Source organism: Pseudophryne corroboree, chromosome 6, assembly GCF_028390025.1.
Source record: "Pseudophryne corroboree isolate aPseCor3 chromosome 6, aPseCor3.hap2, whole genome shotgun sequence".
Classification (NCBI taxonomy): Eukaryota; Metazoa; Chordata; class Amphibia; order Anura; family Myobatrachidae; genus Pseudophryne; species Pseudophryne corroboree.
The window spans coordinates 60,923,013-60,945,916 of NC_086449.1; the positions used below are offsets into that span (position 1 = coordinate 60,923,013).

At 46.7% G+C, this 22,904-nt stretch overlaps 1 protein-coding gene across 1 annotated transcript in view; it reads left to right on the plus strand.

Annotated features, from left to right (window-relative positions):
• Positions 1–7,748, plus strand: part of LOC134934246 (venom factor-like) — a 144,081-nt gene extending 136,333 nt beyond the window's left edge. The window contains exon 12 of the mRNA XM_063929725.1: positions 7,603–7,748. Within this exon, the coding sequence (XP_063785795.1) occupies positions 7,603–7,748 (146 nt within the window). The remainder of the gene's footprint in view (positions 1–7,602) is intronic.
• The last annotated feature ends 15,156 nt before the right edge of the window (positions 7,749–22,904 follow it).

The following is a 22,904-nucleotide window of genomic DNA, read 5'->3' on the forward strand; positions in this document are numbered from 1 at the left end:
CAGATCCACCTGCTTTCAGCATCCAGCTTCCAGCAGAGGTCAGCTCTTCTTAAAGTGCCGGTACCCTTTTCTGCAGATTACCATTCACCATTGATATTATTATTTCACCGCTCTCAAGATCTACACATCATTCCATATTTCATCGCTCTCAAGTTACGTTTTATTATTTAACTGGTTCCAGCCAGTATTCACTCCGTGTCAACATCAGTCTGGTTTCAGCCAGTATCCACAGCAGCCGTTTTATCCACAGCAGCCCAGCTTTTCCTGGAACACCAGCTGGTACGATCCTGGGCTATTTCCATTGCTACAGTCGGGCCTGGTAAGGACTTTCCACCTAGAAGATTATTTAGAACTATCTCATACTACCAGAGCCCTGTGGTCCTTGCCACCCTGTGGTACCCAGGAACTGTATTATTTCACTGCTGAGTTTTATGTTTTCTTATTTGCTGCTGTATTACGGAGTATGTCATAATAAACATCATTGACTTTTATCCTGGTTGTCGTGGTCACGCCTTCGGGCAGTTATTCTACATGTTACTTACATGTCTAGGGGTCTGATACAACCTCCCAGGTTCCGTTACATCTCAGCCCCTACAACTGAGGCTGCCTCCCGTCAGCTCAGGCCCTCAGTTGTGACAGTCAGGATCAGGTCATTGTCCTGGTGCCCTAGTCACAGCAAGGAGAAGGTTTTTATTCAAGCCTCTTCGTAGTTCCGAAGCCGGACGGCTCGGTCAGACTGATTTTAAACCTGAAAAATCTGAATCTCTACCTGAAAAGGTTCAAGTTCAAGATGGAATCCCTGAGGGCAGTTGTAAAGATATAGGGGGGGCTAATACTGTATTTGTGGTGTTTCAATCTGTATAGCGTTTAATGTACTTTTTATTCCTTCTGTTCCCATGTCTCTCTGTCTTGTGTCACTATTACCCCATGTGTGTGTTCATCCATTACCCTATATATTCTGTACTATAATCTTACCCAGGTAAATACAGGTGTGCTGTGACCTGGCACCTAGTGCTGTCATGTTATGTTCTTGTAGGAGAATGCCAGTCTGGTATGAGGTTACTACAGGTTATCATTGCCATGCCTATTGAGTCCATCTATGATCCTTATATGGTCACACAGGAAATACATTTGAGGACCAGGTAATGTCTCTTTGAAGCTTCTCCTCCACAGGGGACAATCAGGACTTAAACCAATTTCCCTGTCATTGTTCCTTCTGTTTACTGTCCCCTGTCCCATCCTGGTCTCTCACAGACAACTCGGAGCCTGACCCAGCATGTGGTCAGCAGGAGAAGGGCAGCTGTGGGAGGGAGTAGGGAAATACCTAAGGTGGGGTCCCACCAATCAGGAACCTGCGTCTCCTCCCCAGGTGAGTGCGGCATGATGGGCATTTGGAAGGTTTTAAAAGAGGTTGCGCAGGTCAGCTCCTCATGTTAGTCGCAGGACTTTGGCTAAGGGGTGATTCTCTGCCAGGGTACCTTGTGGAACGCATCAACAGTGCTGTGTGGAGTTATATGTACTTACTACTACTGCATGGACTAATCTGCTATCACTGCTGTGTGGACTCAGTGATAGTTCTGCTGTATGGACTTGTTTATCTGGAACTTCTGCACGGAATTGCTGTGGACCTAAATCCTCTACTGGGACTTACTATCTGGACTGCTACCTGTATACTGTTTCTGGGCTATATTTACTTCTGCTTCCTGTGAATTATCTATTCCTGTGTGCTGTGAGAAATAAACCATCACTCTGGTTTCATCGGCTCTGTGTCTGAGTGATTAGAAGAACCCCGTATCTTCACATTTGGCGGCAGCAGTGGGATCATTCAGACACCAAACAACGACCGCAGGAAGCGTGAAGGCCCAGCAGAGGACAGAGGATCAGGCCATATGTAATGCAAGAGGATCTGCAGTGAGGTGGTAACAAGTGAGCAGGTGTCAGTCCTGTGCAAAATAAAATGTTTCCAAGGAAAGAAAATGAACGCCTCATGTCGCCCAGGGCAGTGGAGCTCGTGGATGGAGGTGTGTCGGTGTATCGGCAGGCTGGTAAGCCGGATCTGTTATTGATTGCTATAAAGATGCAGTACATTTGGGAGTACTGGAACGAAGCTATGCGGATGATCAGTGGCTGGAGAGTATCCAGCATACAGGACAAGTTGTGTTACCTGGGGGATGCATTCCTGCACTGTAAAAGTGAGGCAGCCTCATGGAATCTGCTGGGGGAGCCAGAGTTTGTAGAATTCACAGAGGAAGTGATTGCTACAGTGACCCAAATGATGCAGAGAAGTCAATATTCTGAGGCTGAAGGGCAAGTACAGAATCAATTATCTTCTGGGCTAGAGCTAGAGGAAATATCCAAAATGGGGCCGCTGCAACCCAGGCAGATGACTGAGGGGTCCGCCTTGCAAGTGCCTGTTACCAAGGGAGCAAAGTCCTTGTCAGCGGGGCCCATAACCACATTGGAAGAAATGAGCATGGAGGAGCTGATAGCAGAATGCCAGCTGCGAGGCATCCCTTTCCAATTCTGCACTCGCAGGGAAATCCTCCAGCTTATTCTCCAGGATCAGCGGGATCCAACAAAAGCGTTCACCGATTACCGGACGTGGATCCTTCGTCTCGGCCCAGGGATGAGTGTGTGGGAACAGCTGGAGTGTCTGGAGGAGTGCTTCATTGTGGCAGAGGAAGAGGCAATGGATCGGGGGCTCCTGGATACCCCAGCATGGCGAGACCAGTGTTGCAGGGTGGATGCAGAAAGGCACCGTCTGCAACAGCTTCTCCCACACCCAAGGGAAGCAGTTGCCCGGTGTACTATGCTGGGAGAGGCTAGCGCTGAAGTGAAGGCTATGCCCACAATACAGACATCCCAGGAGGAGCTGTGCTACACCTTCCCTTTTGCTGAGGTGGAAGATGTAGACCTAGTAACCAGCTGCCAGGGAATCAATGAAGACTGTGCCCAAGAGATCACCATGGATGGGGGAGTATTGTTCCACTCCCCGACTACAAACATACCAGTCACGGATGGCCTCTTGCTCCAGGATGCCCAGCTTATTCAGCTGGGGGAGGCTCATCGCGACGGATTGGCAATGGCAGCCCCATTCATTTCACTGAGGAAGGCTGATGAGAACATGCCCTGTGTATCTCCTGCTACCCTAACTCCACAAGAAGTTTATGAAGGATTATTCCATTTTAACGATTTGGGGAATGAGGAGCTGCGATGTGAATACTGGTACGTACCCTGTGATTCAACAGTGACATTGGTAGCAGAGACTGGTAACATAATATCAGAGCAGGAACCAGAAAAGGATGTGTTGCACCACCGTAATACCTGTGACAGTGTGGACTGTAACTATGTGCCGAGGGATGTGCCTGCCATAAGCCAGATCCAAGCAACTACAGATCAAGTGGAGGTTGGGAGATGCCGCTTGCTATCTTGTCTCCTTTACCAGGGTGAAGGCACAGTGCCACCCACACCCCTTCCATCTGCAGAGCAAGAGCAAGTTGTGGAGATAATTGTGGAAGCTTCAGTTGTTAAAACCCTGACTGGTACCCCACCAGCTACCAAGCGCACAGGACTGGCGGGGGAGGAGGTTATCCAGGAGGAGGTGTGCGCAGAAGGAGCTGCAGGTGAGATACTGGCTTTTGAGGGGGGAGCGCGGGCACAGGACCAGCCTGTGCTGGTGACTCCCCTGCAGCCACCAGCTGAATTGTTTCTGATGAAGGGTCCATCCTCAGCACTAGGTATTGAGACCACGTGCTGTACGGAAAGTTGCCAGCCCCCTAGTTGGGGTTTGAGGAAGGAAGGACTGGACAGAGTTGCGGAAGTGCTGGGGGCAGAACCCCAACATTAGCCTGCCTTTAGGCAGCTGTTCCTTGTGCAAGGGGGGGAGGTGGAAGGTACTCCCTGCCCCGTTGTGCCAGAGGCACAGGTATTAGTACACCCACTAGGTGGGCCGGGTGTAAAAGTTTGCAATGTTGCGGAGTGGGGATACCCAACATCTGAATTGCTAAATCCCCTGCTGGTGAAAATGAATGTGTCATATTGTAATATTGTCCTTGCTGGTTGTCTAACACTACTGCCTCTTACCACATGGGTCTGGTGTGACATCACCCTGTGGGACTCAGGTGGTACACACACATGATATTCTCTCCCCTGCACCCACCGCTCCTGGGTGGTAATGTTTCCTCAACACTTAAGAACAGAAATAAAAAGTAGGGGAAGGAATGTAAAGATATAGGGGGGGCTAATACTGTATTTGTGGTGTTTCAATCTGTATAGCGTTTAATGTACTTTTTATTCCTTCTGTTCCCATGTCTCTCTGGCTTGTGTCACTATTACCCCATGTGTGTGTTCATCCATTACCCTATATATTCTATACTATAATCTTACCCAGGTAAATACAGGTGTGCTGTGACCTGGCACCTAGTGCTGTCATGTTCTGTTCTTGTAGGAGAATGCCAGTCTGGTATGAGGTTACTACAGGTTATCATTGCCATGCCTATTGAGTCCATCTATGATCCTTATATGGTCACACAGGAAATACATTTGAGGACCAGGTAATGTCTCTTTGAAGCTTCTCCTCCACAGGGGACAATCAGGACTTAAACCAATTTCCCTGTCATTGTTCCTTCTGTTTACTGTCCCCTGTCCCATCCTGGTCTCTCACAGACAACTCGGAGCCTGACCCAGCATGTGGTCAGCAGGAGAAGGGCAGCTGTGGGAGGGAGTAGGGAAATACCTAAGGTGGGGTCCCACCAATCAGGAACCTGCGTCTCCTCCCCAGGTGAGTGCGGCATGATGGGCATTTGGAAGGTTTTAAAAGAGGTTGCGCAGGTCAGCTCCTCATGTTAGTCGCAGGACTTTGGCTAAGGGGTGATTCTCTGCCAGGGTACCTTGTGGAACGCATCAACAGTGCTGTGTGGAGTTATATGTACTTACTACTACTGCATGGACTAATCTGCTATCACTGCTGTGTGGACTCAGTGATAGTTCTGCTGTATGGACTTGTTTATCTGGAACTTCTGCACGGAATTGCTGTGGACCTAAATCCTCTACTGGGACTTACTATCTGGACTGCTACCTGTATACTGTTTCTGGGCTATATTTACTTCTGCTTCCTGTGAATTATCTATTCCTGTGTGCTGTGAGAAATAAACCATCACTCTGGTTTCATCGGCTCTGTGTCTGAGTGATTAGAAGAACCCCGTATCTTCACAGCAGTGATTTCCAGTCTGGAGGAAGGGGACTTCATGGTGTCAGTAGACATAAAGCATGCTTACTTGCATGTTCCCATTTATCCTCCTCACCAAGCTTATCTGAGATTCGCAGTACAGGATTGCTGTTACCAGTTCCACACGTTGCCGTTCGGACTATCCACGGCACCGAGGGTATTCAGCAAGGTGATGGAGGAGATGATGGTCCTCCTTCGTCAATAAGGAGTCAATATAATCCTTATCTGGACGATCTCCTGATAAAAGCGAGATCCAGGGGACAGTTGGTGCAGAACATCGCACTCCCCCTGTCAATACTCCAACAACACGGTTGGATCATGAATTTTCCAAAGTCACAGTTGGAACCGACTACAAGATTGTCCGTTTTAGGGATGATTCTGGACACAGAAGTACGGAGAGTATTTCTTCCAGTGGAAAAGGCTCTGGAAATCCAGAAAATGGTCAAACAAATATTGAAACCAACAAGCGTGTCGATCCATCAATGCATTCGGTTGTTGGGGAAAATGGTAGTGGCCTACGAGGCCATACAATTTGGCCGGTTTCATGCCAGTTCCAGTGGGACACTTTTGCTAAATTTGATAAGTTTGACACTTTGGCCGATGAGGACCTCAAGTTTGGTCAATCGGTGCTGCAGGATCATCCGCACTCTCCCGTCCGTACTGGAGCTTTGGTATAAACCCCATGGTCATGAAATGGACCCCAGCATCCTCTAGGATGTATGAGAAAACAGGATTTTAATACCTACCGGTAAATCCTTTTCTCCTGGTCCTTAGAGGAAGCTGGGCGCCCGACCCAGTGCGTACTTTACCTGCAGTTTTGTTCAGTTAGTTACACAAGTTGTGTTACATTTGTTTTCAGCATGTTGCTGTAAATGGTTCTCAGCTATCTAAAAAGTGTAATATAACACACATAGACATGGAATATTTTTGACACACTCGTGACCATCTATAGATTTTGCTAGCAATACATGAGCGAATCCGGTGACATCTATTTTATTTTAAACACTATTTATTTTCTATTTACACGATTCTACTTTCCTTTTAATATTCGCTGGTTTTAACATATAATTCAATAAAAGTTATATCTTAATACAAGATTGTGTGCACCACCCTAGGGCATTTCGAATTCTTTCTTCTCTTTTTTTCTTGTAAATGGTTCATGCCTGTTGGCGTGTGTTATGTTGAATGCCATGTTGTGAGGCATGGTTGAGGTGTGAGCTGGTATGAATCTCACCATAAGTATAAAAATAAATCCTTTCCTCGAAATGTCCGTCTCCCTGGGCACAGTTCCTATAACTGAGGTCTGGAGGAGGGGCATAGAGGGAGGAGTCAGTTCACACCCTTGAAAAGTCTTAAAGTGCCCATGGCTCCTGCGGAACCGTCTATACCCCATGGTCATGAAATGGACCCCAGCATCCTCTATGGACTAGGAGAAAAGGATTTACCAGTAGGCATTAAAATCCTGTTGTATGGGCCCTACACAATGGCCCATTTGCCGCCCGAGGTGCCCGACGGCCGAAGCGGCCGAAGGATGACCAGGGGGCGTGGGGGATGGTGGGGGGGTGACGGAGGGAGTGACGGCCTCATAGCCCTGCATGTTAATTTGGACGATATTGTCCATATTGGCTTGCAGGTATAAATGAGCTAGCACCAGCGGGTCCGCGCATCGTTCATTGTTAGTGCCTGCACACTGAAACATATGAACATCTTCGGCTGCACACATCGGCCAGTGTGTAGGGCCCATTCCTGTTTTCTGGGAGCGGTAGATATAAAATAACTAAAGTCACCTCTATGAATGAATTCAATTAGCCACAGGATTTACCCTGCAATTTATTGCTGTGCCGGACTTATTCAATTAGTGGTGCTTCCTTGCGTGCCTGCCCCTGCAGTCCCACGCGCGAGACCCCAGGGACGAAGTGAACCTCACAGCTCATGGAGCTTTGAGGAAAAGTCAATAGAAAATCCCCCAAATTGAGTCGCGTGCGGGGGGAAAAACACTCAGAATCCGCAGTTATATCAGTGGTTTTCCACACGTGAATCCTGTTTGTTTTTTTTTGTTTTTTGTGGGGGGGGGGGGATGCGGAAAAAAGGATACTTTATATTATTTTATTGAATAGCCTGTCTCCGTGCAGCGGGGATTGTGTAACCGAAAATTAGTCATGGGGTAAACACCACGACTAATTGAATTACCCCCTTAGAGTATGTTTAAGGTATAAAAATATATATTTTTATGTTTTAGTGAGGCCAATATTTCCTTAATAGCTGAATACAACAAAAAAAATAATAATATATTGCTACAATAAGAGTTTGCAAAAATAATCACAATGGTAGTTTGTAAATTAATATTTCACAAAATGTTTCTGTCTCTCTTACAGGCAGCAATATGTTGCAGTCTGAGCTGGATGATATTTATATTGTGACCTCTCCGTATAAAATTCTCTTCACAAAAACATCCAAATATTTCAAACCCGGATTGCCCTTTAACTTTATGGTAATTGCCCACATGCCGTATTCTGCATAGATCACTTACCTGATTGGTTCAGCAATTGGTGGATATGTAGCCAACTCATTGTACTGGTGCGCATTATGGCCCTCATTCCGAGTCGTTAGCTTGGTAATTTTCTTCGCATCGCAGCGTTTTTCTGCTTAGTACGCATGCGCAATGTTCGCACTGCGACTGCGCCAAGTAATTTTGCTATGAAGATAGTTTTTTAACTCACGGCTTTTTCTTCGCTCCGGCGATCGTAAATGTGATTGACAGGAAATGGGTGTTACTGGGCGGAAACACGGCGTTTTATGGGCATGTGGATAAAAACGCTACCGTTTCCGGAAAAAACGCGGGAGTGGCTGGAGAAACGGGGGAGTGTCTGGGCGAACGCTGGGTGTGTTTGTGACGTCAAACCAGGAACGACAAGCAATGAACTGATCGCAGATGCCGAGTAAGTCTGAAGCTACTCTGAAACTGCTAAGTAGTTTGTAATCGCAATATTGCGAATACATCGTTCGCAATTTTAAGAAGCTAAGATTCACTCCCAGTAGGCGGTGGCTTAGCGTGAGCAACTCTGCTAAAATCGCCTTGCGAGCGAACAACTCGGAATGAGGGCCTATGGACCTAATTCAGGGGGTAATTCCAAGTTGATCGCAGCAGGAATTCTGTTAGCAATTGGGCAAAACCATGTGCACTGCAGGGGGGGGGGGGGGGGGTAGATATAACATGTGCAGAGAGAGTTTGATTTGGGTGTGATGTGTTCAATCTGCAATCTAATTTGCAGTGTAAAAATAATGCAGCCAGTATTTAGCCTGCACAGAAATAAAATAACCCACCCAAATCTAACTCTCTCTGCAAATGTTATATCTGCCTCCCCTGCAGTGCACATGGTTATGGCCAACTGCTAAAAAATTTCCTGCTGCGATCAACTTGGAATTACCCCCTCAGTCCTCAATCAGATAGTCGCTGCCCAGCCAGAGTGAAAATACGTCCGTGCAAGTCTGCGTACGCCATGCGAAAAGCTTTACATATACCAGTCAGATGCAAATCCGTTCACAACTCACTCACCATCGAATGCTTTTCCCCTTCTGTGCAGTCTGTGCGTAGCCCAGGACCTACTCCTACAGATCCTCAATCCGAGTTGTTCGCTCGCTAGCTGCTTTTAGCAGCAGTGCAAACGCTAGGCCGCCGCCCTCTGGGAGTGTATCTTAGCTTAGCAGCATTGCTACAGAAAAAGATTGTGCAGTTTTCAGAGTAGCTAGAGTCTTACTCCTAGCTAGCGATCACTTCAGACTGTGTAGTTCCTGTTTTGACGTCACAAACACGCCCTGCGTTCGGCCAGCCACGGCAATGTTTCCCCAGCCACTCCTGCGTTTTTATTCGGCATGCCTGCGTTTTTACACACACTCCCCGAAAACTGTTAGTTACCACCCAGATACACCCACTTCCTGTCAATCACTCTGCGGCCAACAGTGCGACTGAAAAGCGTCGCTAGACCTTGTGTGAAACTGCATCGGCTTTTGTGAAAGTACGTGGTGCGTGCACACTGCGCACCATACGCATGCGCAGAAATACCGCTTTTTTACCTAATCGCTGCGCTGCAAACGAAAGCAGCTAGCAATCAACTCGGAATGAGGGCCACATTGCGATAGAAACAGGTTGATCAGGGCCAGAGCTGACATCACACACCCTCCCTGGAAACGCTGGGGAACGCCTGCGTTTTTCCTGACACTCCCAGAAAACGGCCAGTTACCACCCCAAAACGTCTCTGTATCCTGTAAATCAACCTGCGTACTCCTAGCAATCAAAAAAATGGCTGAATTATTTTGTAGTTTGGCCTCGTACGTGCGCATTACGATCCGTGCGCATGCACAGTCGACCGATAATCGGTCAGATTATCGATTAGCGTTCAGGTCTGAATAAGGCCCTGTATTAGGAAGAAAGATATCATTGGTTAGTTATCATTTAGCAAGGGCATACTGTAGAACTAGAGAGCTGGTTGGGTACAGAAGCACCTATAAAATAATAGTTATATTTACTTACACCCGTAACTTTTTTTGCGACCTGTTAGTAACCAAAAGTTCATATTTATGGGCAATTTCTCTATTTTAAAGGTTTGATACACCTTCCCCTTAATGATTTCATGCAACTGAATACTAAACCATGAGAAGAAAAGTCCTACAGTATGTTAAGACATGGGGGCTGATTCAGGCCTGATCACTGTGCTGATAAAATAGTTCTCCTGCGATCAGATAGTCGCCGCCCAAGCGGAGTGTATATTTGCTGTGCAAGTGTACGATCGCATGTGTACGTCGAGCTGCTAAAAATCCCTGTCAGCGGACAGCTGCAAAACCGCAGGAATTGGTGCAGTTGAAGTTTATTAAAGTCAGAAAAGGAAAAGCACATGAGGGAAGAGGCAGCGGCGTTTCTAGAGAGGAGGGGACCCGTGTGCAGACTCCGTGTGTGGGCCCCCTCCTCTCCTGCAGCCGTCACCACCGCTGTTAGCGCTCTTGGCGCTGAGACTCTGGCACAGTGCCAGAATCTACAGCGCATGCACAGGACTACAAAAAAATGGCCGCCGCGACATTTTTTCAGAGTCCTGCGCATGCGCTGTAGACTCTGGCACTGTGCCAGAGTCTCTAGCGCTCAGTACACTAGCAGCGGCGGTGACGGCTACAGGAGAGGAGGAGGCCCACACACAGTCACCGATAGACACTGGAAAAGTAAGAGTAGAAGAATGGGTGCAGTGTGTGTGGTGTGGGCCCCCTCTGGATCCGGGGCCGTGTTCACTGCACACACTGCTCCCATTATAGATATGCCAGTGGGAAGAGGGCCCTACTCGTGAGAGCTCATATTCCAGTGAGTATTCCTCCTTTCTCCCCCTAGTGCCTACACTGCCTAGCCCTAACCTCCCACTATGCAGTCTAACCCTAACCCTGACATTCTTGACATTTCCCATGTCGCCATACAGAGAATGTAGACACATTGCCTGTTGACATTTTAAAAATGTTGACTTTATAACTGTTGACATCTCGGTGTCAACATTATGAATGCTGACATTGTCATTGTGGACTTAATCAAATGCCTATTTTCTCTGTTTCTATCTTAGGTGTTTGTCACTAACCCAGATGGGTCTCCGGCACCAGGTGTCCCCTTGGGGTCTGTACTAGGAAAAGAAGCTGGAACAACTCAACCAGATGGAACAGTGAGGCTTGTGGTCAATACACTTCCAGATTCAAAATTGATGACAATAACGGTAATGTATTTTTAAATATGTTGTGGTGTTTTTTTTATGAACTTAATGGATATGTAGAATGTACCATATGTGTCAAATGGTCAAGGACATCATGCTTCATATACATTAAAGAAGTATTGATGATCTATCTGCCTGGGGTGTGTATAAATCAAAGAGCAGCAAGAAAAACAAAAATTAAATAAAAATAAAAAAATATTCAAAATTAAAAAGAGCTTGACTGCATCACAAGAATCAAAGCAAGATGAAAGCTTCGACCCATACAAGGATCTTGTTCATGACCACCGTGCCACTGTACTGGTGAGATCCTTTCCTTTTTATGACCAGGATTGACCTGCATATCAGATGGTGGAGTTGAGGCCAGCACCTCTGCAGTTGTGGCATGGTGCAGTCAGTGCTAAGACTATATAAAGTAGGAGCCAGATAAACAGTTCAACCATCTCAATATTTTAAAGAGCCACCAAACAAAATATATACTTTATGAAAATTGGATCCTAAATGAAATTAGATTTGCGTGATGATCCAATTGTGGCTGTAGGACATGCACATCAAGCCAAGTAATATAATGGGACAGGAGGAGGTGGGGACAGGTAGGGGCAGGGACAGAAGTAGTTGCTGAGGGGGCAGGATGGTTGAGGTGATTCAGCAGATTCCAGATCTGTTTATTTACTAGTAACTCATAATCCATCAATATCCCCGTAATTGATCCTGCCCGGATGTAGATGATAATAATCTTTATACTGAACCTTCTTCGTTATCTTGTCCTCCATAGAAAGCTGCACTTCACGAAGAACTAAGGAAATATATTTAATGCCTATGCTTCATTTTGTTTCAATAAAACAGAATTTAACACTTACACATACGTCGTCAGTACCATACAGGGACAGATTTTTCTATTGTGTTTCTTTATTATATGGATGTGTATGTTGTTCTTTGTTAATCAGCCATATGGAGTGGAGCATGGTTCCCATTGCGTTATACTCCATACATACTGACAAAGTCCAAAGTATGTATGACACAGTAATTCTCTCACACATACAGCAATATGTAGAGATATAACATATTCTTATATGATACCTTCATAAAAACTTTGAATGTATATGTCTATCTAGATGAAGAACCAAAGACAGCGGCACTAGATATAGTTGGGAAGGTAATGGGTATTTCCGAGTTTCTTTGGGAAGCGGTATTGGAATGGAAGGAAACCTCAGTCCGGATGGTGGGTTGCATAGTAAGCACTGGTTCAGGCAGTATAAAGCATGGGACTCTCCCAGAATCCACTTATATTGCCAGATCAACTAATGCCATCATGGGCAGACCTAAATCATTGCAACTTGTCTGTTGACCTAATTATGGATGAAATATTAAAAGAGACAACTACTGTATATCTAGACCACACCGACAACGAACTGGGTCTCCGGTCATCACCTCACTAGAACTGAAATAGTATTGGTAAAATCTTTTAACCTGTATCACACCTTCCTTTTCTAGTAAAGGTTATTGAGAAAGTGGTTGCAACTCAACAAGAAAGCTGCCTGACCACTTATGATATTTATGATCCATTCCAGTCAGGACTCAGGAGAAGACTTGGCACTGAAACAGCCCTGATATGTGTGTGTTTAATGATCTTCTGATGGCAAGAGACAGATGTAACTGTTCAGTCATAATCCTTCTGTATCTCTCTGCAGCATTTGATACCGTGGACCATAAGATTCTAATTGAGTGCCTGAAAAATTTCAGTAGATTTGATGGCACCATCAGTGACTGGTTCAACTTATTTCTCACCGGCAGGTCACAAAGTGTCTCGTCTGGACTTTCTCATCATTACAAGTGCCACTGCCATGTGGTGTCCCACAAGGTTCTATAATATCTGCAATGATTTTTGCAGCATACATACAGTGCATACGGAAAGTAATCACTGCGCTTCACTTTTTCCACATTTTGTTATGTTACAGTCTTATTCCAAACTGGAATAAATTCATTTTTTCCCTTAAAATTCTACACACAATACCCCATAATGACAACATGAAACATATTTTTTTTTTAGATTTTTGCAAACTAAGAAATCACATGTACATAAGTATTCACAGCCTTTGCTCAATACTTTGTTGATGCACCTTTGGCAGCAATTACAGCCTCAAGTCTTTTGAATATGATGCCACAAGCTTGGCACACCTATCTTTGGGCAGTTTCGCCCATTCCTCTTTGCAGCACCTCTCAAACTCCTTCAGGTTGGATGGGAAGCATCGGTGCACAGCCATTTTCAGATCTCTCCAGAGATGTCCAATGGGATTCAAGTCTGGGCTCTGGCTGGGCCATTCAAGGACATTCACAGAGTTGTCCTGAAGCCACTCCTTTGATATCTTGGCTGTGTGCTTAGGGTCGTTGTCCTGCTGAAAGATGAACCATCGCACCAGTCTGAGGTCAAGAGTGCTCTGGAGCAGGTTTTCATCTCTGTACATTGCTGCATTCATCTGTCCCTCTATCCTGACTAGTCTCCCAGTTCCTGCCACCATCATGCTTGACTGTAGGGAGGATATTGGCCTGGTGATGAGCAGTGCCTGGTTTCCTCTAAACATGACTTCTGGCATTCACGCCAAAGAGTTTAATCTTTGTCCTAGCAGACCAGAGAATTTTGTTTCTCATGGTGTGAGAGTCCTTCAGGTATATTTTGGCAAACTCTAGATGGGCTGCCATGTGCTTTTTACTAAGGAGTGGCTTCTGTCTGTCCACTCTACCATACAGGCCTGATTGGTGGATTGCTGCAGAGTTGGTTGTCCTTCTGGAAGGGTCTACTCTCTCCACAGAGGAAGGCTGTATCTCTGAGAGAGTGACCAATGGGTTCTTGGTCACCTCCCTGACTAGGGCCCTTCTCTCCTGATTTCTCAGTTTAGACGGCCAGCCAGCTCTAGGAAGAGTCCCGGTGGGCCCGAACTTCTTCAATTTACGGATGATGGAGACCACTGAGCTCATTGGGACCTTCAAAGCAGCAGATATTTTTCTGTACCCTTCCCCAGATTTGATTTGTACATCGAGACAATCCTGTCTCGGAGGTCTACAGACAATTCCTTTGATTTCCTGCTTGGTTTGTGCTCAGACATGCAGTGTGGGGTCTTATATAGACAGGTGTGTGCTTTACCAAGTCATGTCCAATAAACTGAATTTCTGCAGTGGGGTACACTGTGTTCCACAGGGAATACATCGGGGTGTAGAGTTGGATCTTGATCCAGAGGCACCAACAGGCTAAAGCTTTGACTGTTCCTAGGATGCATTGCATGGCCTCCTCTATAATCCCGCCTCCGGACACTGGAGCTCAGTTTGTAAGTTGGTGCCTGCAGAGCAGGTCACTTAACAGGGGGGCTGCGCTAGGCAGCCATGAAAAGAGCTTTTAGAATACTTCAAGGGCTACAGAGCTTTAGATGTCATTGTGACATACTGTGCTGATGCTCCATCACCTCCCCAGCAGCGCTGCATACTCCCGCTGGCCGAATTCCCGGGTACTTGCGGCAGAGGCGCTCCTGTTCCCAGGCACACCACCGCAGAGACTCTCCTGGATTGCGTGGCTGCTTCTTAGGGAGGAGGTAAGAGGGCTCCCCAGGTGGGACCCACCGCTAAATCACGATCCCAGGAGATGGACCGCGCCGCTTGCGTGCACACTGTGTCAGTACAGGGACCCCACTATATCCACCAGGGCAGGGAGCACAGGTCGGATTGTGTAAAATCAGTTTTCATACGGCTCCACAGTACCCGGTGGTGAGGACCAGCATAGGGGATAAGGCGCTGACCTGTAGCCCCTCCCCCAGGCCCAGGAGCCATCTACTGCTGGTGTTCCCGCCCTGGAGCTGCTTATCATTCTCCCTCACTCCCTTACTGAGATTTCAGCGCCATCTTCTCAAGTTGCTGCGTCTGGTCTCCGGGAATGCAGGGCAAAGTCTTCTCTGTAAATCCGCCTCTCTCATCAGCGCTGTGACTTTACAATCACTAAAGTATTCTACATGTCATTCTGAAGATAGTGTTAGTTAAGAACAAGTGTCTCTAACAGAATATTTGGTACAAGTGTTCTGATCTATACATCCAGTCTCTGGCTGTGCATTGTTATGTTAATATATATATACAGGTTGAGTCTCCCTTATCCAAAATGCTTGGGACCAGAGGTATTTTGGATATGTGATTTTTCCGTATTTTGGAATAATTGCATACCATAGTGAGATATCATGTTGATGGGACCTAAATCTAAGCACACAATTCATTTATGTTTCATATACACCCTATTCACACAGCCTGAAGGTCATTTTAGCCAATATTTTTAATAACTTTGTGTATTAAACACAAAGTTTGTGTACATTCACTATCTCACTCTCACTCAAAAAAGTCTGTATTTCGGAATATTCCGTATTTCGGAATATATGGATATGGGATACTCAACCTGTATATATATATATATATATATATATATATATATATATATATATATATATATATATATTACTAGTCCAGTGCAGTTTTATTGTGTCTCAAATAATTTCTGCATTGTCACTGTGACTGTGTGTGCCTGCATCTGCTCTTTGAAATTCACTGTCAGTGTATCACAGCTATAGTTATCTCTGTATTCTGTACCCTGGGGGTCAAGGTGCTTCAGGGTCAAATATATAGTGCTGCACAGTATATACTGTTAGGTGTATTTTACTGTGCTCTTCAGTCACCTCATACCGCATTTATTCTCTGTTTATGTTCTGTATTTACTGTCACATATATAAGGGAGTGTTTTGCAGGTATTGTGTTTGTCTGGCTATATTGTACTGTTACACTCTATGGCTACATTCCCTATAATAGCTGCCACAAAGGGAGGGAAACCCGTAGGTGCTCCTGCATCATGCAGTGCTTGCGCCAAGGATTTACCCGAGGGGGACATTTTAACTGATTGTTTGTGTACTGGGTGCCATACATCTCCCAGTCAGCCCGCAGCCCCTGTAGCCAATTAGGAGACACCTTGGGTAGCGTTCTCAAGTATGCTGAATATGATTGTGACACCTGTTACGCTCCCTGTCATTGTAGCCACATATTGTCCCTGTAGTTAAACCGCCCTGGGCGGACACTCTGTCTACCCAGATACAACAATTAAATACATTTTTGGTTAAACAAAAGTCTACCCCTGTCACGATCCGGGTATCTGGACGCCATTACTTACCCTTCAGATGCCTCCTAAGGCGGGCTCAGCGTTCCAGGACCGGATTCCGCTGTTCCTGAGTTTCCACATACAGAGTGGTCTTTTCATCAGCCGCGGCCTCCGCTGTGCCCGCGTGGTTAAATGTGCATCTATCAGCCTGGCGTCTCCTGTCTCCGGTGGCCGGCGCCGCCATTACTGTTTCCCAGACCACATGGATTACAAACCAAACTTCCCTCCAAGTGTCTGCATGGGCGCAGCCATCTTGGATTCTGTCATCTGATCATTTCCACCAATCTGCTGTCTGTGTTGTTGATTTGCATAATTGCCTAGCCAACCCCTTCCTTGCTGCAGGTATAAGTAAGCTGTACCTGAGCAAGGAAGACGTCAGTGCTTTGGTTGTCAAACCTAGTTCCTGTTTGTCTCTCTTCTATGATTGTCTTCCAGGTTCCAGCTCCTGTCTCAAGACTTCCACCATAGAGACCCGCACCAGCATTCCACCTGCGGTGTAGCCTGACTCTCCAATCCATTGTGGATTCATCTGTTTCCAGCTACAACACTACCTGCTTCCAGCCTCAGCTTCCAGCAGAGTACAGCTTCCCTTAAAGGGCCGGTGTCCTTTCTACACTTTACCACTCTCCACCGGAATTATTATTTCTCCGCTCTCAAGTTCTACATTTCAGTTCACATTTCATCGCTCCCAAAGTTCATTTATTATTTAACTGGTTCCAGCCAGTATCCACTCCGTGCTAACAACAGTCTGGTTCCAGCCAGTATCCACAGCAGCTGTTTTACCTTCAGCAACCCAGCTCTTCCTGGAACACCAGCTGGTATAATCCTGGGTTATCTCCATTGCTACAGCCGGGCCTGGTAAGGACTTTCCATCTAGAAGATCATAAGAACTATCTCACACTACCAGTGCCCTGTGGCTCCTGCCATCCTGTAGTACTCAGGAACTGTATTTATTCTTTGCTGACTTTTACGTTTTCTTTTATTGCTGCTGTGATGCGGAGTTGTCATAATAAACATCATTGACTTTTATCTAAGTTGTCGTGGTCACGCCTTCGGGCAGTTATTATTCATGTTACTTACATGTCCAGGGGTCTGATACAACCTCCCAGGTTCCGGTACATCTCAGCCCCTACAACTGAGGCTGCCTCCCGTCAGCTCAGGCCCTCAGTTGTGACAGTAAGCACTGACCTAATGAATCCAGCCGGAGACCAGGATCAAGCGGCCAGGCCGATGCAAGAACTAGCAGCCCGACTAGAACATCAGGAGGCTGCACAGGGCCACATCATCCGCTGTCTCCAGGATCTCTCTACTCGGCTGGATGGGATTCAGACAACTCTCCGTGGATCAGGCGCGTCTGGTGCGTCAACCACAGTGACTCCAGCTATAACCCCACCCACCTTACCCATTTCTGCTCCACGTCTTCATCTTCCAACGCCAGCAAAATTTGACGGATCTCCAAGATTCTGCAGGGGATTTCTCAACCAGTGTGAGATTCAGTTTGAGCTACAACCTGGCAATTTTCCCAGTGACCGTACAAAAATTGCCTACATTATTTCTCTTCTCAGTGGCTCAGCCCTTGATTGGGCATCACCGTTATGGGAGAGGTCCGACACCCTGCTATCTTCTTACACTGCATTTGTGTCAACATTCAGGCGCATCTTCGACGAGCCAGGCCGGGTAACTTCAGCTTCGTCTGAGATTCTCCGTTTACGCCAGGAATCACGTACTGTAGGACAATATCTTATACAGTTCCAGATCCTGGCATCCGAACTGGCATGGAACGACGAGGCCCTGTATGCTGCATTCTGGCATGGTTTATCCGAGCGTATTAAAGATGAGTTAGCTACCAGAGACTTACCCTCCAAGTTAGATGAGCTAATCTCACTTTGTACGAAAGTTGACTTGCGTTTCAGAGAGAGAGCAACTGAGCGTGGAAGATCATCTGCTCCAAAATCTTCTACTCCTCCTCCTCGCCAACTGTCACCAACTACAGATGAACCCATGCAAATTGGCCGTTCCCGTTTAACTCCTGCTGAGCGCCGAAGACGTCTCTCCGAGTTTCTCTGTCTGTATTGTGCAGCTCCGTCTCACACCATTAATGCCTGTCCCAAACGTCCGGGAAACTCCAAATCCTAGCTCGCCAAGGAGAGGGCCGGCTAGGAGTAATGATCTCCTCTCCATCTCCTCAAGATTGTAACCTCCCAGTCTCGCTTCAAGTTGCTCAACGTTATCAGAACGTCATTGCCCTCCTGGATTCCGGAGCAGCTGGGAACTTTATTACTGAAGCCTATGTTAAACGGTGGTCCCTACCCACCGAGAGACTTCCTTCGTCCTTTTCCTTAACTGCTGTGGATGGCAGTAAAATTTTTGATACAGTTATTTCTCTAAGGACTCTACCAGTTCGTCTGAGAGTGGGAGTTCTTCATTCCGAACTTATTTCATTTTTAGTGATTCCAAGAGCCACACATCCTGTGGTCCTGGGCCTTCCATGGCTCCGTCTTCACAATCCTACAATTGATTGGACGACTACGCAAATCCTGGCATGGGGTTCCTCCTGTACTAAGACATGTTTGTTTAAAGTGTTGCCTGTCTGTTCTTCCTCCCCCAGGTCGTCTGATGTTCCACCTCCTCCATATCAAGATTTCACGGATGTGTTCAGTAAAGCTTCTGCTGATATCCTTCCTCCTCATAGAGAATGGGACTGCCCGATTGATCTCGTTCCAGGGAAGGTTCCACCTCGAGGCCGAACTTATCCGTTGTCTCTCCCCGAGACACATTCTATGGAGGAATACATTAAAGAGAACCTAGCAAAGGGGTTCATTCGACCTTCTTCTTCTCCAGCCGGCGCAGGCTTCTTTTTTGTAAAGAAGAAAGATGGTGGTCTGCGGCCGTGCATCGACTACAGAGGTTTGAACGACATTACCATCAAGAACCGCTATCCTTTACCCCTGATTACTGAGCTCTTTGACAGAGTTAGCGGAGCTACCATCTTTACAAAGCTGGACCTGAGAGGTGCATACAATCTCATCCGGATCCGTGAGGGTGACGAGTGGAAGACCGCATTTAACACCCGTGACGGACATTATGAGTACCTCGTCATGCCCTTCGGATTGAGCAATGCTCCAGCTGTCTTCCAGCATTTCGTCAATGAGATCTTCAGAGACATTCTATACCGTCATGTCGTGGTCTATCTAGATGATATCCTCATTTTTGCCAACGATTTAGAGGAACATCGTTTCTGGGTAAAGGAGGTTCTGTCCCGTCTCCGTGTCAATCATCTCTACTGCAAATTAGAGAAATGCGTCTTTGAAGTCAAGTCCATTCCGTTTCTAGGGTACATTGTGTCCGGTTCCGGACTAGAGATGGATCCTGAGAAACTACAAGCAATCCAGAATTGGCCGGTACCCTTAACCCTCAAAGGGGTCCAGAGGTTCTTAGGGTTCGCCAATTATTACCGAAAGTTTATACGAGACTTTTCCACCATTGTGGCGCCTATTACTGCTTTCACCAAGAAGGGTGCTAACCCGTCCAAGTGGTCTGAAGAAGCCATGCAAGCTTTTCATCTTTTAAAACAGAGGTTCATCTCTGCACCTGTCCTGAAACAGCCTGACATCGACTCTCCTTTCATCTTAGAGGTGGATGCCTCCTCCGTTGGAGTAGGAGCGGTGTTATCTCAGAGGGCTAAAGATGGTCATTTACATCCTTGCAGTTTCTTCTCACGGAAGTTCTCCCCAGCGGAGCGCAACTATGCCATTGGTGACCAGGAGTTGCTAGCCATCAAGCTCGCTCTAGAGGAGTGGAGATATCTGTTGGAGGGAGCTTCTCATTCAATCACCATCCTTACAGACCACAAGAACCTTCTATATCTAAAAGGCGCACAATGTCTCAACCCTCGTCAGGCCAGATGGGCACTTTTCTTTTCCAGGTTCGACTTTAAACTCCAGTTCTGTCCGGGCTCTCAGAATCGCAAGGCCGATGCCCTTTCCCGCTCATGGGAGCAAGAAAATGAGTCAGAGTCTTCAGACAAGCATCCTATTATAAATCCGTTGGCATTCTCCACGGTAGGGATGGACTCTACGCCCCCATCAGGGAAAAGTTTTGTGAAGCCGACACTAAGGAAGAAGCTCATGCATTGGGCCCATGCTTCCCGTTTTGCCGGACATACAGGTATCCAAAAAACCCTGGAGTTTATCTCTAGGTCCTATTGGTGGCCAACTCTGAAAAAGGACGTTTTGGAGTTTATTGCATCTTGCCCAAAGTGTGCTCAACATAAAGTATCCCGCCAGTCGCCTGCGGGGCAACTGGTTCCACTATCTGTTCCCCGTCGACCATGGACCCATTTGTCGATGGATTTTATTACAGATTTGCCCATGTGCAACAAGTTCAATACCATCTGGGTGGTAGTTGACCGGTTCACCAAGATGGCACACTTCATTCCTCTCACCGGTCTTCCGTCAGCTTCCAAGTTGGCTCAAGTATTCATACAAGAGATCTTCCGACTCCACGGTCTTCCAGAAGAAATTATCTCAGATCGAGGAGTTCAATTCACAGCCAAATTCTGGCGAAGTTTATGTCAAGTCCTCCAAGTCAAGTTAAAGTTTTCCACGGCTTACCATCCTCAGACCAATGGTCAAACTGAGAGGGTGAATCAGGACTTGGAGGCCTTCCTCCGCATCTATGTGTCCTCCTCTCAAGATGACTGGGTTCAATTACTTCCCTGGGCCGAGTTCTGTCATAACAACCAGTATCATTCTTCATCTTCTTCAACACCATTCTTCACCAACTTTGGATTCCACCCTAAAGTCCCTGAGTTCCAACCGCTTCCAGCAACTTCTGTTCCCGCAGTGGATATCACCTTGCATCAGTTTGCCAATATCTGGAAGAGCGTACGATCAGCTCTGCTCAAGGCATCGTTCAGGTACAAGAAGTTTGCGGATAAGAAGCGTCGAGCAGTTCCTGCTCTCAAGGTGGGTGATCGGGTATGGTTATCCACGAAGAATTTGAGGTTAAGAGTTCCCAGTATGAAGTTTGCACCTCGCTACATCGGTCCTTTCAAAATTGATCAAGTCATCAATCCTGTTGCTTACAGACTCCAGTTACCTCCCTTCTTAAAAATACCCAGGACATTCCATGTTTCCCTGTTGAAACCGCTAATCTTGAATCGGTTTCATTCCTCACTTCCTCCAACTCCGAAAGTCCAAACTCAACGAGGCGTTGAGTATGAAGTGGCCAAGATCCTGGACTCACGTCACCGTTACGGTCAACTTCAGTATCTCATTGACTGGAAGGGCTATGGTCCTGAAGAACGCTCTTGGACCAATGCCTCTGACGTCCATGCTCCTGCCTTGGTCCGAAATTTCCACGCAAAGTTTCCTATAAAGCCTAAGAAGTGTCCTGGGGCCACTCCTAAAGGGGGGGGTGCTGTCACGATCCGGGTATCTGGACGCCATTACTTACCCTTCAGATGCCTCCTAAGGCGGGCTCAGCGTTCCAGGACCGGATTCCGCTGTTCCTGAGTTTCCACATACAGAGTGGTCTTTTCATCAGCCGCGGCCTCCGCTGTGCCCGCGTGGTTAAATGTGCATCTATCAGCCTGGCGTCTCCTGTCTCCGGTGGCCGGCGCCGCCATTACTGTTTCCCAGACCACATGGATTACAAACCAAACTTCCCTCCAAGTGTCTGCATGGGCGCAGCCATCTTGGATTCTGTCATCTGATCATTTCCACCAATCTGCTGTCTGTGTTGTTGATTTGCATAATTGCCTAGCCAACCCCTTCCTTGCTGCAGGTATAAGTAAGCTGTACCTGAGCAAGGAAGACGTCAGTGCTTTGGTTGTCAAACCTAGTTCCTGTTTGTCTCTCTTCTATGATTGTCTTCCAGGTTCCAGCTCCTGTCTCAAGACTTCCACCATAGAGACCCGCACCAGCATTCCACCTGCGGTGTAGCCTGACTCTCCAATCCATTGTGGATTCATCTGTTTCCAGCTACAACACTACCTGCTTCCAGCCTCAGCTTCCAGCAGAGTACAGCTTCCCTTAAAGGGCCGGTGTCCTTTCTACACTTTACCACTCTCCACCGGAATTATTATTTCTCCGCTCTCAAGTTCTACATTTCAGTTCACATTTCATCGCTCCCAAAGTTCATTTATTATTTAACTGGTTCCAGCCAGTATCCACTCCGTGCTAACAACAGTCTGGTTCCAGCCAGTATCCACAGCAGCTGTTTTACCTTCAGCAACCCAGCTCTTCCTGGAACACCAGCTGGTATAATCCTGGGTTATCTCCATTGCTACAGCCGGGCCTGGTAAGGACTTTCCATCTAGAAGATCATAAGAACTATCTCACACTACCAGTGCCCTGTGGCTCCTGCCATCCTGTAGTACTCAGGAACTGTATTTATTCTTTGCTGACTTTTACGTTTTCTTTTATTGCTGCTGTGATGCGGAGTTGTCATAATAAACATCATTGACTTTTATCTAAGTTGTCGTGGTCACGCCTTCGGGCAGTTATTATTCATGTTACTTACATGTCCAGGGGTCTGATACAACCTCCCAGGTTCCGGTACATCTCAGCCCCTACAACTGAGGCTGCCTCCCGTCAGCTCAGGCCCTCAGTTGTGACAACCCCACATTCCTCTGGGGTCAAGGAGTCATGTAAGTGGGCGACTTCCTCCTCACAATCCACTAATATTTCAGATAATTCTTCTGATGAGGATGGGGAATATACTGATCTGTCAGACACTGATACAGTTGCTTCTGACG